Below are 20,510 nucleotides of genomic sequence, written 5' to 3' on the forward strand. Positions count from 1 at the left end.
ATTTTTAGAAAACATCAGTATACAATTTTTGCTGTAACTAAGTATGAACCATCCGTGCTTGAGAAATAATAGTTTAGTTCTGCAAATATATGACAGTCTACTAGATTTGCGAGAAAAATGATGAATAAATCATAATGCTAGTCGCCACCATCTTTGTAACTGAGTTGAAGGAGGAGAGCATGGGGGGTTGGGGGCTGTAGAAGGGGGTGTAGGAGGTGAGCTGGGACAGGTGGAAGGCCTTCAATCACAGACTCGGGGGTCTTGATTTTTTTCATTGGGTGAATGGAATTCCCCCCCTCTCCCCCAGTTTGGAGCAGGAGGACAGCAAGATTAAGGTGATGATTTGTGATGGTTGATTTTGTTCAAATATCCAGTGTGTTTGGTGTTTATAAATATAGAGCAAATGATATCCAAATTGTTTTGATCATGCATCACATCCAGAAAGAATATATTTTGAGCATAGCTTCATACTCATGAACTCTTTATTTGTTTATAAATAGAATTCATATATATATATTTATATATGTACTTATTTACACATATTTCATGTGAATTGTAAAGCAAAACATGGAGGTTAATCAAGGATAATATAAACATAACTAGATGTTTGCTTTCTATTCTCTGGTCTTTTCCTGAGCTCCCTCAGGTGTGCATACATGCTACTTGGGAGGCCACTGGTATAGAGGCAGAGAGACTATTAAAAGTATCTAGAGATTCCGATGAGAAGAGTCTAACTTAAAATGTAGCAGAAGAAATATAAAGGGAAATATGGAACCAAAAAAAGCAGTGAGAAAGGAAAGGAGGAAATTAAATATATAATTGATGTTGCAGCCTGGGTTGGCTAGGAGATAGAATACAGAAGGAAGCTAGAAGAAAAGTTCTGGGATATTGACTTAGACTTTCTTCTCTCCCTTCCTTCCTCCTTCCCTTCCTTTTCCCAGCTTTACTGAGGTATAAATAAATGACAAATAAGACATTTAAAGTGTACAATATGATGATTCAATATATATATCAATATATATGAATCATCCCCACTGAGTTAATTAATTCATCTATCACCTCACATATTTCTCTCTCTCTCTCTTTTTTTGGTCAGAACATTTAAGTTCTACCCTTTTAGCAAATTTCAAAGTTTTAGAGATTTTATTTGAATTCTCATGTGTTAGTTGAAGCTGAGAGAGTAAATGTGGTTCCTAAGAATTTATAGAAAGGGGAACAAATGTATAAAGGACAAAGCTCAGGAAGGGCAGGTGTGAAGGGTAAAGCTCAGGTACATTAATATTTGCTATCTGTCTGTGTTAAACCAGTCAACAGTTTAGCTGCTTTTTCTGTTTTATCTCATTAAGTGCTTCTATCACTCTTAAAAGGCAGTGGTCATTTTTCTAGTTCCTCAGATGAAGTAATTTAACATCACATAAATAACTTGCTCAAGGTCAGACTTCAGGGCCAAGATTTGAAATGCAGGCTCTCAGGCTGGTTCTAAGGAAACTCGGCCGCTCTGCAGTAAAGGGAGCTTGAGAAGAGAAAGAATGGAGAATGGAATCAAAGTCATGCTATTTCGTAGAAGAGGGGGGTGTTTATAGAAAACATGGAGAAGTCAATACACTGTCTGATACACTGTGTAGTGGAAAAGTTTTGAGTCTAGTTTTAGACCAGTGTTTCTCCACAGGGGCCAGTCCCCTTCCTCTACCAGGAGACATTTGGCAGTGTTTGGAGACATTTTTAGTTGTCACCACTGAGAGCTGTTTGTTTTGTTTTGTGGGTTTTTAAAAATTTGCTAATGGTATGTAATGGCTACAGGCCAGGGGTGCTGCTACACATCCCACGGTGCATAGGACAGCCCTCATAGCAGAATTACCTCGGCCAATATAAAAAAACCCTGTTTAGACTAAATTCCTCAGTCATTTCATTAGCTCTGTGATTTTAGGCAAATCATCTGAACTTTCTGAGTTTATGTCACCATGTTTGTAAACACACATAACGGTACTTGCTAATTACTTCACAGAGTTTTTAGCAATGTGTCAGATAATGGGTGTGAAACTGATTGTAACAGCAACTAAAAATCACATTAAGATGTCTATTTATGGAGAATGAAAATTTCTAGAAACACTGAATTTTGTTTCATGATTGGGTCATTAGATGCAAAAATATTTTCAAGTGGTTGAAAAAGGAAGGCCGGTGGCGATGAGTAAAGACTAATGTTGCAGTGAACATGAGAACAGAGGATGCCCTCTCAGGGGTTTAATGGGATCAGAATCTGGGAGAAGATGAGTCAGTTTGTAGTTGGGAGATGGACTGACAAGGGTGGAGTAAAGATTAAAGGTGCAAATGAGAGCAGTGCCAGTTTCTGGGGGTGCAGCCTTTGAAGAGTCAGTTCATTAAGGGAGCCTTGACCAAGGGACAGAGGATGCATTTTCTCTGAGACCAGAAAGGTGGCAAAGAGAACAGGTGGCAGGAAAGGTAAAGTTTTAGGGGTTTTGTCTGACAAGGGGTGAGGCAGAGGAAGCTGTGGGAAACTCTTCATCAGAACACCTCTAATTGGATTAAGAATGAGAATATTTGAAAACATGGCTTGTTGGAGTGTGGGCCCAGCTTGGCAGACTAGGACACTGAAGGGAGTTTGGAGGCACCTGTGAGTGCCAGGGAGGCAGGTAATGACAGCATAGTCTAACCCCGGTGGCCCAGGTGACATGTCTGTGTGGTAGAGCCACTAAGCTGCCCTGGTCCCCAGTGGCACCCCTTCAGCATCTGCTGGTGGAGACGTAAGTGGGTTAATAAAGTATAGGCTTCCATATATTGAAGTCCTGGAATTTGGATATACATATAAGTGAATATACAGAGAGCCATATATATGTGCATGTATGTGTATATATGCATGAATGTATGTGCGGGTGTATCCCTGGTCCAGCCCTATTCCACCCTCAGCACTTTCCCAAACAGATAAAAATCAGACTTAGGAGGCCCTGGCCGGTGTGGCTTAGTTGGCTGAGCATTGCTCTGTGCACCAAAAGGTTACTGGTTCAATTCTCAGTCAGGGCATGTGTCTGGGCTGCTGGTTTAATCCCTAGTCAGGGTGTGTACAGGAGGCAACCAATTAGTTTCTTTTTCACATTGATGTTTTTCTCCCTCTCTCTCTAAAATCAATAAAAACATATTTTTAAAAAATCAGACTTAGGAGGAAATTCTATTTGCCTAAAAATAGCAGTTAGGCGTTTGTTCATTGAAATATTTTTATGCAGTTTGAATGTTTGAAATAAATATGACTATATTCATAGAGCAGAAAAATATTCTTCACAACACCAAAAAGAAATTATAAAATTTCCCTAATAATGGGTTCAGTTTGCTTTAGCGAATCATCTCCCCAGGTAGCCAGTAACCACATTGACCATATTGCAAGTGAGGCATGTCATTAAGGCGATAATATTGGGTAATTTGGTTATAAAAAAATGAGATTAAGTTATCTGTAACTTGTATAATATTGCAAGTTAAAAATAAAAGTTTGATTCACTAAGAATTGATGATCTGAATCCCATTTTCTTTTTTGCTGTGCTTGGCACAGAGCATCTGAGTAGCTACTTAAAGAATTTGAGAACAAATGCCCTTCTGAAGCAAAACCACTACATTCACTGAGAACAATTAGGCCTAAAATTTCAGATGGCTGCAGTTGGCACAGCCAAAGACATAGAAGCAACAATTGTTCTCAAATTCTCGTACAAATTGGGCAACCAAGCGTGCAAATTGCAAATTGAAAACTAGGCACGAATTGGCAGTGTCTAAATGCGCACGCTCCTCCATGTTCGTCTGTGTACTCTGAATGTTGGTTTTAATAAGACCAAGGCGAGTATGGGCAATTGGCAAGTCTGTTTTATTTCTTTAAATCTTAAGATCCTAGGATTTTAAGTGAATATTTATCTGAAATACCTAGCAGTGAGTCTTATTTATCCAGTTATTTGGGCTACAACTTGGGAAAGTCAGGGAACACAAATAACATATTTGAAGGTTAAATCTATGATGCTTAAATACGTGGCTCTCTAAATTGGGCAAATAAATTGGCTTCTACAGTTATATAAGCAGAGTAACTCAGAATTCAGTTTAGATCAGTCTATACACATAATAGACTTTGTGTCTCTCAGAAAGATCAGAGGTAGAAAGCCTTTATATTTGAATAGCAATGCTTTCTCTAAAATCATTTCGTGATGATATATATAATGATTTTTGTTTAACATAAGATGTTTTAATCTCCCTAACAATTTATGGCATGTTTAAAAGACTGGTTTTTATATATTTTCAAAAGTTATTTTCTTTTTTATAAATTTTTATTAATTAAAAGGTTTCTTTATGCTTTAATGATGATCTCCTATTAATTTTATATTATTCTTTCAAAATGTTTGTTTTGTTCAAGATGCACCAAAATTTTATAACTTTCTAATATTTTTTTGTTAATGACTTAAACTTTCTCTGAATAAGAGAATGTATGCCTAACAAATAGTATCTATTTCATTAATATAGCTTTCTCCTGGGAAAGTGAAACTAAAATTATTGAAGGAGCAGCTTCAAGGTAAACAGTTTACCACTGTATTATTAGATGCTACACATACAGTTTCTTTTACATCTGAATTACATAGAAAATTGAAGTGCTAGAAGTGTTCATGCAATATAAAGATTCCAATCCCCAAATGATGACTCTTTATCTTTGATACTCAAAATACATTTTATTTATGTTTGTCTGTGGTGGGGGTGCCTTAATTTATTTTCAGAGACTGTCAACTTTGAATATGACCATAATATAGCATTTTTCATAGTGAGGACTTTCGTAGCACTGGTCCTTAAAGTTTATTAATGTAATCTTTTGACTAGGATAATAATTTGGCAGTATAAAATTGTAAATTGAAATTTTACTTTAGGAAATTAAGAGAATATTGAAAAATTCCTCTATATCCTAGTATATTTTGACAGTAGCAAAAACCAAAATTAATTTTGAATATATACTAATTCCAGAAGAAATAAGACTTTTTAATAGAGGGTAAACACATTTAATTTGAATGGTTAAGATGATTTGGTAGAAGAAATTCCAGAAATGTATATAACATTTACTATAGAAGATGCTCTGTGTGGGCTTCGGTTTGATCCACAGATGGGACAGAATGCCACAGGAAGTATACCAAGAGCACAGTTTTTAACGCTTTTTACATTCTGTAGTTTCACACGTCCAGTTTAAGTGAGCTTTAAGCTGAGTGGGTATGGGCGGATATATGTGGCCCTATAGTCATGTGAGGGGAATGCAGGCTCTCCAGCCCTGGGAGAATTAGACTTGACTACATGCCATTCTTATCGGGTAACTAATATTTAAATACTATTTGAGAATTTAGAAATATGCATACTTTCACCGCTTTATCAATTGGAAATCTAAACATCGTATTTTAAAGTGATTAGTATGACTTTTTTTCTTCCAGAGCCAGTGAGACAACCACTAAATTATAAAACGGCAAGTTCTCCTGGAAGTGAAAAGCCCAAGATAAAAGGGAAGGCTTGCGGACAGTGTGAGAACAAAGCTGCCCTCCTGGTACGTGCCCTCCCATGAGACCGTGGACTGGCGCTTACGCAGGGCCTCAGGCGCTTTCCCAGCCGCTCCTTTTCCTCCGTGACTCACCGAGGGTGAGATAGGCGCCCGGGAGGCCCGGCCCTCTCCCTGCGAGGCAGGGCCTTAGCTTAGCTCCGCCTTGGACCCTGCCTGTCAGCACGCACACAGCTGCAACCTTCCACCCACACCCCGAACCCCAACCGCAAGCCTTCTGCTTGACTCCCATGTCTCCTCCGTACCTCTTTTGGTAACTCTTGAAGAGTTGGTTACACTTGCTGTCATCATGTTCTCGCCCCTCATTCTCTCTCTCTTTTTTAAATTGAGGTTTATTTTACTTACTGTGAAGCGGGCAGATCTTGAGTGTATAACTCGATGTCTTTTGACAGATGTCTACACTCCCATCAAGATAATAGAATACCCCTGGGAGTCCCCCTGTGCCTTTCCCAGCTCATCCCCACCATAAAGGCAATCGCTGCTCTGATTTTTAGCACCTTACACTCAGTAGTGCCTATTCCTGGACTTTATGTAAATGGAATTATAAGGTATATATATAAACTGGAGTGGGCAAAGTAAATTTATAGTTTTTAGTACACAAAACACAGAGTTTATTCTTGTATTATTGTTATTTATTATTAACCTACTTTTGCCCATCCCTGTATATATATATTTTTGGTAAGTTTTCTTTTGTTCCATGTGGAGATTCATTCATGTTACGTTTATTAGTAGTTTGTACATTTGTATTACTGAGTAGTATTCCATAGTATTGACACACCAAAATTTGTTTATTTATTCACATGTTGAATGACATTTGGGTAGTTTCAGTTTTTCCTCTGTTATGTTTAAGGCTGCTGTGTACATTTATGTGCAGTCTTCCCTCCCATGATGGTATTTATTCTTTCTTTCCTTAAAAGTTCTGAAGTGAGCTTGAGAAAAAAAAAAAGTCCAAAGAAGAATGCTTTCTGACAGTTCTCTAATTTTTCATTGGTATCAATTTCATGAACTTTAAAAGTATTGTAAAATGCACCATAAGATGGGAACTTAGCCATTTTAAGTGTGCAGTTAGTGGCATTGGGTAAATATTGCTGTGCTACCATCACCACCATCCATCCACTGAACTCTTTTCAACTTGCACAACTGAAATTCTGTACTCAGTAAGCAATAACTTCCCGTTCCCCCTCCCCTCAGCCCCTGGCAACACCCTCTCCATTTTTCTGTCTCCTTAATTAGACAATCGGATGTCTCATGTAAATGGAACCATAAAGTCTTTGTTCTTTTATCACTATATAGCACTGCCCTTATTTCACTTAATGTAATGTCTGCAAGATTCATCCATGTTGTAGCATGAATCAGAAGTTTCTTCATTTTTACTAATATTCCATTGAATGTATTTTCCACATTTTGTGTATCCGCTCATCCATTGATGGACACTGGATTGCTTCTACCTTTTGGCTACTGTGAATAATGCTGCTGTGAATATGGGTGTACAAATATCTATCCAAGTTCCTACTTTCAATTACTTGGGGTGTATACCCAGAAGTAAAATTGCTAAATTCCCGTTCTCTCTTAAACCCTCTCCATTCAGCATTGGGTTTCCACTGCTGTCCAGTAACTGCTCCTGTCAAGGTCACCAGCGACGCCCACTTTGTTAAATGCACGGTCAATCCTCAGGTCTTGTCTTACTCTGTTAGTGATGTTTGCTGTGGAATCCCTCTCCTCTCCTGTGACTCTTCGCTTGGCTTTCTCTGAAGCACCATTCTGTCTTGGTTTCATTTTATTTTGCTGCCTATCTCTTCTCAGTTTTCTTTGTTGTTTTTCTATATTCTTGACCCCTTACCATCGGGGTGCCACAGGCCTCAGTCCTGGGTCCTCTTCTCTGTTCCATCTACCCTTACTCTTTAGGTAATTTCACTCACTCTCTTGGCTTTAAAGACCATCTCTACTTTGACCAGTCCCAGATTTCCATCTCTGACCCATACCTCTCCTGTGAACTTTCAACTCAGTCTGCCTAATCAGTATCTCTAACAGGACATCTAACAGGAATCGTTAACTTACCATGTTCAAAATTGAACTTTATCTCCAACAAACTAGCCCCCTCCCATCCCCTCATATAAATAAAGGTGAACTCAAATGTTACTTATGCAGCACCTGAGTTTCACTCCCTAGTTTTGTGAAGCTTCTTCATTCATCTACATAGCAGTTATTCCCCTTCGATGCATATTTGTTTATTTTCCAGCCACCTCTAACGTAAACCTCATGAGAGTGGCAATTTCATTTTGTTCTCTGCTGTGGGCCCACCGCTTATGCCTGCACTTTAGTAGGCACTTAACAAATATTTGTTGAGTGAGTCATTTCTTTAAAACTTTTCTGCAGTGTAGACTTTAGACATCTTCCTTTCAGTTAGTATTGAAGATATTTCAATACCTTTTGTAATTTAATATATCCCACATACTTAAGAAGCAGTTTTCTCCCAAAGAATTTAATGATTCTAACTAATATTGTAGAGTATGTTGCAGTTTCAGAGAATTTAGCCATAATTACTTCTGATGTAAGGCTCTTTTACTAGCCTTATTTAATGGCAGTTTTAACTGGGTTCAAAGAGTTAGAGTGCTGTGAGTCTAATGAAAGGCTAATAACAACATTAAATGTAAAACTGCCTGTTGGTATAATGCTCTCACCATTACATCGTACTACTATTTTACTGAATATAACGGTGGACAGTAATTTAAAGAATCTTAGGCAATTGGACCTATGTAGAAATGTTTAAAAATACAAACAAATGCTAATAGTTTTGAAGTTGGAAGTGTAAAAGGGACTTACTGGTTAAATTTAATTGTTGGAGCTCATGTTTCATGATCTGGAAAAAAGGATTCATGTGGTAGCTATGAGTCAGTGTCCCTATGGAATCCTATTCTATGTTGAGCACTTTTTAAAGGCCGTAGAATCTGAACAAAATTGCACACGTAGATAAGACTTGACCTGACAATGAAGGATCTGTTTCTCCATAGAATAGAAAATGCAAGAAAAAGACATCCCAGACAGGATAAATGGCATACGTCTTTGCTGGAAAGCAGGGGAGTGACAATGTGTGCATTAAAAAGCTGATTTGCCTGAAAACTGTGGTGTATAGAAGCAGGGATTTAGGCCCTAAACATACTTAAACACGTCACTAAGATTTTCATAAAGGATGTTCTTTGATCTGAAGTGAAAATAATATACTTGTCAAAGCACAACAAGTTATTTAAGTATTCAAGCTAGGCAGATCTCATGCAGTAGAGTTGGGTAGTGTTAAACTCTGAGGTTAGTCCTGGCTTTTTAGCTTCCATCATTCTAGATGGTAATTCAGATTGGTTAATTAGAGTCAACCGTTCTACTTATGATAGGATCTTCATCAGGGAAAATTGTAAATTCAGGTAGGGGTTAAGAGCCTGTGTTTGGGGGGTTTGAATCAACTTTATCGGTTATTAACTATGTGACATTTAGCAAATGACTTAATTCCTCTATATTTATGTTCTCTCATTTGTAAAATGGAATAATATGAATAACAGTAGTCTGTACGTCTGAGTTATTGAGGATAACAGATTAGTGCATGTGAAATATTTAGCACTGTGCCTGATATATTGTTAGGAGCCAATCAATTGTGTGACTTTGCTGTTGGCACATTTCCTTTTGTCCTTGTGCATTCACATACATTGATGGTAAAAGTAAAATCCCAAACTTCTAAGTTTTTTTTATTTTTAAGGAAGTTACAGTAGCTTTAGGCTGTTTTTACAAGGCAAAAGTGAAATGAATAATTAAAAATTATATATTAATTTGGCAAATGTGGATAATTAAACTCAAATGATTTCTGAAGGCCTAGTATGGCTGATCTAGGCTTGATAAATTAAAAGGAGGTTTGCTGAAACTGCACTTGGTACTCCATCACCGAAGAAGCATCTGTGGTGGAATGGAGTGCTTATCTATGATTTTAGTATGTTTCTGCTAGTTATATAAACTGCCTGAAAAGATTTTCCAGTTGGTGGTCATTTTAACCCAATTTAAATCCAAATATGCTTGTATAACAAAAAATATAAGCTTACTCTGGCACTCGAGCTTTGATCTTCCCTGACTACAATGTCCATTTGGCTACTTTCATCAAAAGTCTGTTGTCAACAAATACTTGGCTTAGAATTATATTTTAAAACTGATTTTCTCTTCTCTATATTACATTGTAAAGCCATTGCTGAATATTTATGAGAAATTTATTAAAATATTAGCAGATACGTAAAATAAAATTTAGGCACAATACATTTTGAAATCTACATTAGTACCAGGATGCTACCATATATATATGTGGAATTAATACCTTTTTAATTGATTTTACACATGAAAAATTATGAATGTAGATACTGTGTTTATCATCGTTTCTCTAAGAGACTATAGCTCTTGAAACAAGAGTTGAAAGGGTAGGACTAGTTCCCACACTAGGGATAGTGTTTAAGTTTCTTAAATAAAAAATTGAGTGCCGTATAGCTGATCACATTTGAAAAAATATATTTGGGTTTTAACAAATACCAGAATATGCAGTCATTTGAAATATTAGATTTTATTTTAGTGCAGATTTTATCTTTTTAAAAAAATAAATGATTAGTGCTGCAATTAATGGTCAATAATTGATTTAATAATTAGTAATGTGGGCTGAGGGCAAAGGCTTGAACTTTGAGCCAGAATGTGGGGTTGAAATCCTGGCTCCATTAGCTATGCTACCTGACAAGTTCTTAATTATTATTTTCTTTCATTACCTGATCTTCACAATGGAGATACAGTGACCATTCTAACTTTAGAGGGTTGTTATGAGGATTATGAGATGAAACATGTGTCCACTAAACATTTTGAATATTGTTATTTGATTCTAGCTTTCCTTTTTAGTTTCATTATAGTTACACACAGTTTCTCACTTTTTAAAATTTTTGTAGAGTTGTTCTAAGCATTTTATATCTGCTAAGTGTGTCTACATTATTGTAGGCAACTATGTCATCCTATGGGGACTTTTAGTACAATTTTTTAAAATTAATGGACTTAAAATTTCTATTGGATTTTAATAAGAGTTTTTGAGTCTACTCTCCCATGTCATACATTCTAGTGGCTTATTACTCAGTGTGCGTCTGTGCACCGGCGGCTGCATGGCGCCGTCTGGGAGCTTGCTGGAATGCAGCATCCCAGGCGGCGCCTCAGACCCCCTGAACCGGAGTCTGCATTGCAGCAAAATCCCAGGTGATTCCCGTGCCCCTTTCAGTTTGAGAGGCGTCACTCTATCGCACGTTTCAGCCCACCGTTGACCAGTACAAGGCAGAAGAGCTTGGTCAGTCTCTCCTGAGTCTGCCCCAGATGCTTTCGGCTTACATTTCCCTGTTACGAGGACAGAGGAATGAGGGGAGAATGGTGGTGGCACCCTAAGGGGCAAGGAAATGAAAGGGTGAAAGGGAATGTGAACTCCTTGACATAGACTTTCTGACAGCATCTCTCTTGGTCCTTATGCTCTCTTATTTGTCTACCAGTTCTTAGCCTGGGCCAAACTCAAGAAAATGAGGGATCTTTGCCATCTGCACTTCTTTTTGTCAGATTGTAGAATGTTGAAGTGGTTATACAAGTGCACTGCAGTAATTTCACTTGCAGTAAAAAATTCCATTTTCTTTTCTCTTAACTTTCAGTTTTGCTTGGTACCATCATAGATATAGGTACATCATATTTTTCAATTTATCCGAAAATTTAAAAAAATTACATATTTACACCATAAATGATGTGGAAGATAAATATAATCATTTCAGTGGTCATAAACATTGTTGGCATTTTGATGCAGTTTTATCCAGGGTTTTAAAAAAATACTTTGATTTGAGGAATCTTTTAAGAATACTTTTAAAACCATATTTTGATAATCACCCGGGAAGGAGTACCATTCAAAGAAGTGTATGGCGATTTTTGGAGGCAAATAGTATACATATCATTTGAAACTAATTGTGCCCTATAAATCCATGCAGAAAGATAAAAGAACTGAAATGGAAGTAGTTTTGACCCAAAGATAGTGCTATTTATTTTTTACCAGGTCAGGAAGTTTGACCTGATGCTGCCAATTGTTTTATGGTTTATTCAAAAAATTGTACATGCATACATTCATCTAACACACATATAAAACTTACATTCTAGCCATTATATTTATTACTCCCATGGGAGTAATTTGTTCACAAGTTAGTTTTTCTGAGAGTTAAATCCTAACTGGGACAAATGGTTGTCCCAGTTTCCTTGGACTTCTGAATTCTGATGACACCTAGGTATATAATTGGAGAAATAAAGATAGTAGTGATAACATCTTTACACAAACATTTTCTAAGTCATGTTATAAGATTGTATTTTTAAAATATCTTTTAAGGTATGTCTTGAATGTGGAGAAGATTACTGCTCAGGGTGCTTTGCTAAAATTCACCAGAAGGGGGCACTGAAGTTCCATAGAACAACTATTTTGCAGGTATGATTTTTAAAAATACTGGTAGTGTATTTATAGAATGTTTGAACACAAAGACATTTAAAACATGATTAATTATGTAGAATTTAGGATAATTTACATTAATTTCTAAAATTCTATTATGTATAGATTTTACATATATCTTAAAATTATTTTACTGAACACTAATCTGGATTCTTTTTTGCTATTTAAACTGTGTTTTAATATAGTTCCTGAAACACTTAGCTTGGTTAGAGTTTTTAGATTATGCATTCTATCTGTGAGCTTGACATTTGAAAACTAGACTATATTTTTTAACTATTGTTTTAAGTGAACATATGACCAAAGTATTATTTCTAATTTATAAATAGAAATCTCATTTTTGCTTTTTTATGTTTAGCTTTAAAAATTATTATTTTATTTGTCCTCTCCCATTATTATTTAAATAAGCTTATCTCTCAGCTTTCTACTTTTCCTCCTACGTATTAGAAGCTTTTATTTATCTTCATATAGTCATCGTTTTTTGAAATGCCTAGACTCAAACCATGTCAAGTGATTTTAAAATTTCAATACTTAAGCAACAAATATAGTTAAATATAGATATGACATTATACCATTTATATTTAATGATGCCTTGATTTGTCATAGATTTCATTCCTTTGACAGTAATTTATTCAACACATATTCATTGAGTGCCTTGAGGAATCAGTGCCTATGGTAGGCAGTGACCTTACCCAGATGAATATCACTAGGATCCTGCTCTTGGACCTGGAGATAAAAATGACAACCAAAGACCTTGTGAAATGGGTTAAAGTTTCATTATTATCTTAGAGGCAAAAGGATGGAGATGATTAGATCTGTATTTATAAAGATCACTGGTAGATTTCAATCTTTACATGTTACTTGAGTATAAATATTGTAGTTCTAAAGATCCAAGTTGTGATAACCACAAAACATAAAACTGACCTCACTCAGTGTTTAGAGTCTCCTGGCAGAAGTGGTTGGGGGAAGAAGAAAAACAAAAACAAAAAAAGCCAGCTACCTGTTATTCCCCTTCCTCAGGATGGTACAATTGAACGGTCATAAGAAATGAAAATTGATATATATAAAGTGAGTGTAATCGTTCCCATAGAAATAGTATAGAATTTAACAAAAGGCACTCCACTTTAAGGGGAAACAGTATAATGATCCCACTGTGAGTTCTATCAGGAATTTTCCTTTCAATGATTTATTGAGCACATTTTTTGAGCTATCACCCTGAATTAAGGTACCACTGGCATGGGAGATACAAGAGGAATGAGACACGGCCTCTTCCCTCAGCTTCAGGATTTGACCCTCAAGATTTATCCAAGTCTGATTCTCTTCCCCCTCCCCTCCCCTCCCCTCCCCTCCCCTCCCCTCCCCCCCCTCTCTCACACACACACACACACACACACACACACACACACACACACACACGGAGAGAGGAGGAAAGGAGAGAGAGGGAGAGGGAATATTAAATTCTACCTTTGTTAAATAATTATCTGCAAAGTAAAATGCATGAGAGGGAATTACTGAGTGATCTTGCGTTTCTCCCCTTGTTTCCTTCATGTCCCCCATCTTTCCCCACGTGTTGAGGTTCTTGACTCTCATGTGCCTTGGCCTGATGACCATCGCATAGTGATGAGTGGACATTCTTTTCTGTTTGGCTCTTTTATTAATCAGTCATACAGTGTTCCTAGTTTTTCACCATTTGGGGAACTTGAAAGTCATGAGATATTTTATGGACTGCTGAATTCATACCTAATCTGAGGAGTCAGGGCAGACATCTGATATCTGAATAGTATGCATTACTATGCAAGAAAAAAGCATTCTAGACTGATGGCTGATATACATCTTCTTAGCCTACGCTGACATTTCTGGTTATCACAAAGCATGGCCAAATTGGATTGTTGGAAATTGTTTAAGCCCCCATCCTACAGCCCAGTTAATTGGTATGAAGTTCACCGTCAACAAGGACCCTTTTTGCTCTGGCATATCTTGTTTTACTTACGAGATAAATCCCTGAAAAACTGAAGGCAAACTATTGCCATTTCCATGTCGACTAACATTTCAGTTTCACAGGGCCTTTTGATTTATGGTTGATTTAGACTGGGCAGTGAGTCTGACTCAAGTTTATTTTTGCCTTTCCCAAACTCTGTTAAATAATTAATTATCTGCAAAAGAAAGGGTAAATGCACAAGGGGAATTACTAAGGGTGAAAATCCTACTTCTATATTTAGAATGATTTTCAACACTAAAGGTTGAAAAAAGTTTATTTTAGTGGGTAAACCTCATATTGATGAAAAATAAGGTCTTAATATAGCAGGCATTTCTCTTTCCTTTTAACAACATATAATCAAACAGAAGAGACAAGGTTAATCAGAGATAATGGAAGATACAGGAAAAACAAACCAGAGGCATTCTAATGTGAAGTAGGACACGCACAAAGGGGAGGTGGGTTAAACACATCGTTACTAGATTCTGGTATGTGTATTTTCTTTATTGGAATGGAGATTTCCTTGAATGGAAAGGAGAGACCTTGGGCAGTGGAGAGGTTAGTGAGAAGAAATAACAGGTAGAATTTCTGTTTTCTGGTACGAGGCATTTATATCCAGCCTCGTTACATTTTTATCTCCAAAGAAAGGTATGCCTATATAAATACGCATATAAGTGGGAATATATGCCTGCTTGAACATACCTACAGGAAAGTAATTATCAGGAAGAACCTCAGTTATCTTCTGAGTACAATTTATGCTGACTGACTTTATGGTAGATATTTTTTCCTTTTTGTTGACTGTGACTGATATTAGCTTATGGACACACATTACCATTATTCTGTTACTGTTTAGAATAATACAGCATTTTAATTTATTTTTATTGGGGTATAATTTACATAATATTTTAGTTTCAGTTGTACAACATAATCATTTAATTTTTGTATATTTTGCAAAATGATCACCACGATAAGTCTAGTTAACATTCGTCACTCTACATAGCTACAAAAAAGCATTTTTCTTGCGATGAGGACTTTTAAGATCTACTCTCTTAGCAACTTTCAAATAGTCAATACAGTACTCTTAGCTACAGTCACCACGGAGCACATTACGTTTGTGTGACTTCTTTGTTTTATGACTGGAAGCCTGTACCTTTTCACCTCCTTTCCCCATTTTGCCCAATCTCCACCCCTGCCTCTGGCAACCACCAGTCAGTTCTCATAATACAGTATTTTTGAATCATAGCTAGTTGTTTTGGGTAATATGGTTACTTAATTGGGTGATCTTATAGTGGCCGCTTTTATTATTTATTTATTTCTAATTTTTAAAAAGTTGATTCTAGAGAAGAGGCAGGGAGAGAGGCAGCCCATTTTCTGGTCCAATTTCTGGTCTATGTGAGGGAACAAACTGCCAGCAGCCCCCTTTGCCTCCATCGACAACTCTGATGGGCCATCAGAACCCCCCCCTTGGGACTGGCAATTGCACTGATGTCAGCCGCTCTCTACCCAGTTCCCCTCCCTTCACTTGTCCACAGGTGTTCTTCTCAGCGCACTCCCCAGTGAAAGTCAGGCCGGCAGCTCTCAGCATTTGTTTCCTGGGAAACATGACAATATGCAATTTAGACTGAAATTATAGATAATTGTTGCCCTAAATTTAGAGTAATTTAGCGCTGCAATTTTGAAGGTCAATATGTAACATCTTTTGCTTTACTTTCCAAATTCCGAACCAAGCGAGAAACAGATATTAGAGTCAGAAGGTAGAAATCAAAATATCAATTTTATTGTTGAAGCAATCAGAATTGATGGTTGTGGCATGAATGTACAGGCAGGTGCGACTTCCCGGCACTCCCTGAGTGGAGCCTTGTTTCTTCTTTGCGCGCCCCACCCAATTGTAGACATTTACCTTTGGCAGGGCAGGGCCTACCCGGTAAAGCTCCCGGATGGCCGCCTGCCTGGAATGCAGCCCTCTCGGGCAGGCGGCTCTCAGAGAGCCTGGAAGAGGCAGAGGCTCACTTTCTTCTCCCAAAGTCTCACCAATAAGACAGAAATACAAGGGTGGGGGGGTAAATGTTCCCTCGAACAGGAATTATTATAATTCACATGATTTTAGAGTTCAGGTGATGTATACAGCCTAAAAATATATACATTTGCTTTTTATGAATATTAGTTAATATTACACTTGAGAAAAAATAAAGCGTTTAAAACACATACAAACAACTGAGTGCTGGAGTGTGTTACCTATTTTTTTCAATGGGAATATTTCTTGTGTCACAAGTCTGTGTTCATGGTCCTTCAATATGGTTATTACTTTGCACTTTATCAAGGGGTTTTTAAAACTATATTGGTATTGACTGGTCCCTCTTTTATATCTTCTGATAAATTTTAAATTCTGAGGAGAGGAACTGTTTCTGTCTTGTTCGTCACCGTGTTTTCAGTGCTTAATATTGTACCTGGCACATGTAAATCAATTTTTGAACAAACGAAAACATGAATGAATCCCTAACGATATGCTCAAGCTCCTGAAATAATTTAAAACTATATTTTAAGTAGCAATGTTTATTTTTTCTATGAAATTTGAAAGCCAAAGATTGGATAATTATAACAATTTATGATATGTTAACGTGTTATGTTAGAGAAGGGTTAACAGAAGCCTTCGCTCTTTCCTATGCTAATTTGACCTTTAGTTAACTCTCTAGCCCTTCCCCTGGGAAACGGAAAGGCAGTGATGCCAGCCGCCTTTCCAGACATATGGTGACCATGACTCCCGGTCGGCCAGCTGTCCCTAAGCAGGAGAAGCATAGGTCCGGGCGTGAGAGCGAGCGCCCGAGTGGGTGGGCGTTGCACCTGGCACGCGTGGAAGCGGTGCAGGTGGGGTTAGCTCCAACGGAAATGCGGTTTGCAAGCGAGGCGCATCCCTCAGCCCTCCGGGCTGTGCTTCTGCGGGAACTGCTGCCGGAGGCCACCCCAAGAAGATGCTGTCCTGTCGGCAAACTTAGTCCTGTTCTCAACCTCCGAGCGCACCGATGCTACGACTGCTCTGACGACAGTCCTGTGAGTCTGAAGGTTTAGTTAACCCAGGCAGACTCCTTGGTGGGCACTGCAGTTAAGTCTCCCATTCACCAGAATTTCAAAAACCAGAATGGTGGGAACCGGAAGGATACATGAAGAACACTCGTATGGGCATCGCTGACAAATTTTTTGAAGAACAGCTTTCTTGAGATATAATTTATATAACATTCAATTGATTCATTTAAACTGTACAACTCAATGAATTTTAGTATATTCAGAGATATGTACAACTCTCAGCACAATTAATTGTAGAACATTTTCATCTCAGAAAGAAACCCTTTGCTACTACTCGCTCCCCTCTGTTTCTCTCCCCCACCTCCCTGGCAACCACCAGCCTGTTTTCTGCCTTTGTAGGTTAGCCTATTCTGGACATTTAATGTAAATGGAATCATATAACATGTGGTCTTTTATGTCTGGCATTTTTTACTTAGTACAATACTTTCAAAGTTCACCCATATTGTGGCCTTTATCAGCACTTTATAATTTTTATTTATTTTTATTGTATTGTGGTGTATTTACACCACATTTTGTTTACCCATTCATTGCTTGATGGACATTATTTTGACTATTATAATAATGTTGCTGTGAACATTTGCGTACCGGCTTTTGTGTGGACATCCGTCTTTTTTTCTTCTTAGCTCTCTCTCTAGCAGTGGGTCATATGCTAACTTGATCTTTAACTGAGGAACTGCCTGATGTTTTCCAAAGTGGCCACTCCACTTTGCACTCACACCAGCCGTGTGAGAGCTCTGGCTTCCCCGTGTCTGAGCCAGCACTTGTTCTCTGTCTTTTTGGGTCTGGCATCTTTGTGGGCACAAAGTAGCATCTCGTGGTAGTTTTGATCTGCATTTCTCCAATGATTAATGATGTCAAACATCTTTTCATATGCTTATTGGCCAGTGTATATCTTTCTTGGAGAAATGGTGACAAGAGTTTTTGAGAAGACCTAGGTATGGGACTGTTTATTGGCCTGCACTTCAACGAAACTACATGCATGGTGATGATCTTTTAGATGACAGTAGTGAGAAAAGCTAGGGGAAGGGGAAAGGTGACCTTTGAAAGGGGTATGGGAAAGGGAGAGTGGGGTTTCTGTTACCATCAGTGAGAGCTGGGAGAACGTAGTGGGTTAGGGAGCATATTACAGAAGCAAGTGACAGGTACAGTGAAAAAAAGGGTAGATGCAGTCAGTGCAAGGGTTTAGTGCAGAGAGGGTCCGAATCAATGTCAATGGGAAAAAAGAGTGTTTCTATATTTAAGCTGAGGGAATCTTTAAGATAAAACTCATATATGCAAGCTCAGAAACTCACAGGGTTGTTGGGTAGGTCAGATTAAATGACAGCAAATATAAAAGTATTCTGCTCGTAGCAGGTGCTCCATACATTAGGTTTTATTAGTCAGGATACATTGTTAGCAGAAATTCAGTACAATTCCTACACCATCTAAATTTAGAAACTAGAGAACAAAGTAATATGACTGATAATGAGCCTGAAATATTAATGAAATGGTTACTTTTGGTTTTAGGGCTAGTTTCCAAACGATTATAGTAATATATATTTTGGAACCCTTTTGTGAAAAAAACCCACAGTGAAGTAAAGTATTAGAGCCCAGTATGTCCGAGTATATTTAAAAATGCAGACCCCTTCCTTATCCAGATTGAGAATATAGAATCTCAGTTTTGGAGCAGCCCTTTAAGATCATTAATCTAACCACGTGTCTGAAGCTTTAATCATTCACATTGATGCTGGATATTTGAGGAGCCTTTATAATTTGCAGGTGTTATTTATGTTATCTTACAGATCTATCATGGAGTCTCACAAATTTTACAGTCATTTTACTTATGATATTTTATATTCATTGGGCTTTCTGGGATAAAAATCATCTAATTGTAATGTAACAGCATTACTAAATATAAAAATTACATATGACAAATTATTTATTGTTAGTGAGTTTATTCTACTCTGCCTAAAAATCTGTCATTCAAAGCATTACATATAAAATCATTTGTTCCCCCTGTAGTTCAAATATGTTAGCTGAAAGTGACTAACTCCTCTGCATGCATTTTACATGTAATATTAGTTTAAAACAATAGTGAGTACTTGCTAAGATAATTAATATTGTGCATAATTACATGGCATCAGGACTGCAAATAGAAAGCAGATTGCAGGTGTGAATTTCCTGCATCATTTTCTCGTTGCTATTCTGGCTCACTTTTAAGACTGCTCTCTAAATAGAATTTTTTAATGTTGGGATAAAACTTGAAAGGCACAATTATTTATTCTGAGATCCCATTTTTCTTGATACTAAGAGGTTTAAAAATTTTTGACAAATGTTACCTTTTGAGCTATTATGTTTATATGCTTTATTACTTTATTTTAAAATATTTTAACTGTGTGGTTTTATTTCATTATTTTTACATGTGACTTTACGATAGTACTAAAAATCGAGTCCAGATTAGTTTTGTTTGATATTTACTATCTGTTGAATAGCAAATTGCATTTATATCAGGGGCATGTGTCCAGGTCCTTGTTTATTTTTATCATCACTTTATGTGTCAAGGGGGAAATAATAATACCTAAATCTTTGATTAATAAAAACCTGTGGTTTTCATTAGACCTTTATGAGAAAAGTAAATCTGAGAGCCCTTTAAGTTCTACTTAAAGTTCTGCTTAAATGATACTGGAATAAGCAATAAACTTCAGCCACATGAATTTCACACTTGCAGGATTTGATTCCTGTCTGGCTTGCAATAAGTAGTTCTTTATACCAGTGATATTTTTGTGCTACTCATGCACATCCCATATCTGTTTTTAGAACTGTGATGAGCAGAACTGGGTTTAAAACATAATTCTGTTGTGAGTTCCCTTGTTGCAATTTTATTTCATTTTTTATACATAATATATAGAGTTTATTATATACTTGGTTTCAGAAAAGCTCTCAGTACATGTGACCTCGGTGCTCAGTAGCAGTGACACATATGTATTTCTCAAATCAAAGCTTGGAAGTAGCCAGTCCAGGGTACTTTCTTGCTCTGCTATTGGGGAGAGGGGGCTCCATTTCTCAAATTACCTCATGGTCTGAGATGTCTATCAAGCTTCAGTTGGACCTGTTGCAATTTTCTTTCATCCCATAAATATTAAGTTCACTTCTGTTTTTCACTTATTTATATGAGAATTTTTACTCCAATTCTGTTTTTCTTTTTTAGTTTCTGCCATGTGGAAATTCCTGTCCCTTTCTTTTCTACCTTTCCAGCTGGCCTGAACTTAAGTATTTTCTTATTTTCTTTTGACCCTAACAGATATCTTTTCCTTTAACATTCACAGAAAATTCAGATTTGACTCTGGTAAATCATAGGCAACAAATTTGTACTAAGA

The 20,510-nt window shown here is 37.1% G+C and overlaps 1 protein-coding gene across 2 annotated transcripts in view; it reads left to right on the top strand.

Moving 5' to 3' along the window:
- ZBBX (zinc finger B-box domain containing) overlaps positions 1-20,510 on the top strand; it is a 78,014-nt gene that overhangs the window by 8,025 nt on the left and 49,479 nt on the right. For both annotated transcript variants that reach the window (XM_016215717.2, XM_016215718.2), the window contains exons 4-6: positions 4,510-4,558; positions 5,454-5,563; positions 11,985-12,080. In XM_016215717.2, the coding sequence (XP_016071203.2) occupies positions 4,510-4,558; positions 5,454-5,563; positions 11,985-12,080 (255 nt within the window). The remainder of the gene's footprint in view (positions 1-4,509; positions 4,559-5,453; positions 5,564-11,984; positions 12,081-20,510) is intronic.

Source organism: Miniopterus natalensis, chromosome 6 (assembly GCF_054644295.1).
Source record: "Miniopterus natalensis isolate mMinNat1 chromosome 6, mMinNat1.hap1, whole genome shotgun sequence".
Lineage (NCBI taxonomy): Eukaryota > Metazoa > Chordata > Mammalia > Chiroptera > Miniopteridae > Miniopterus > Miniopterus natalensis.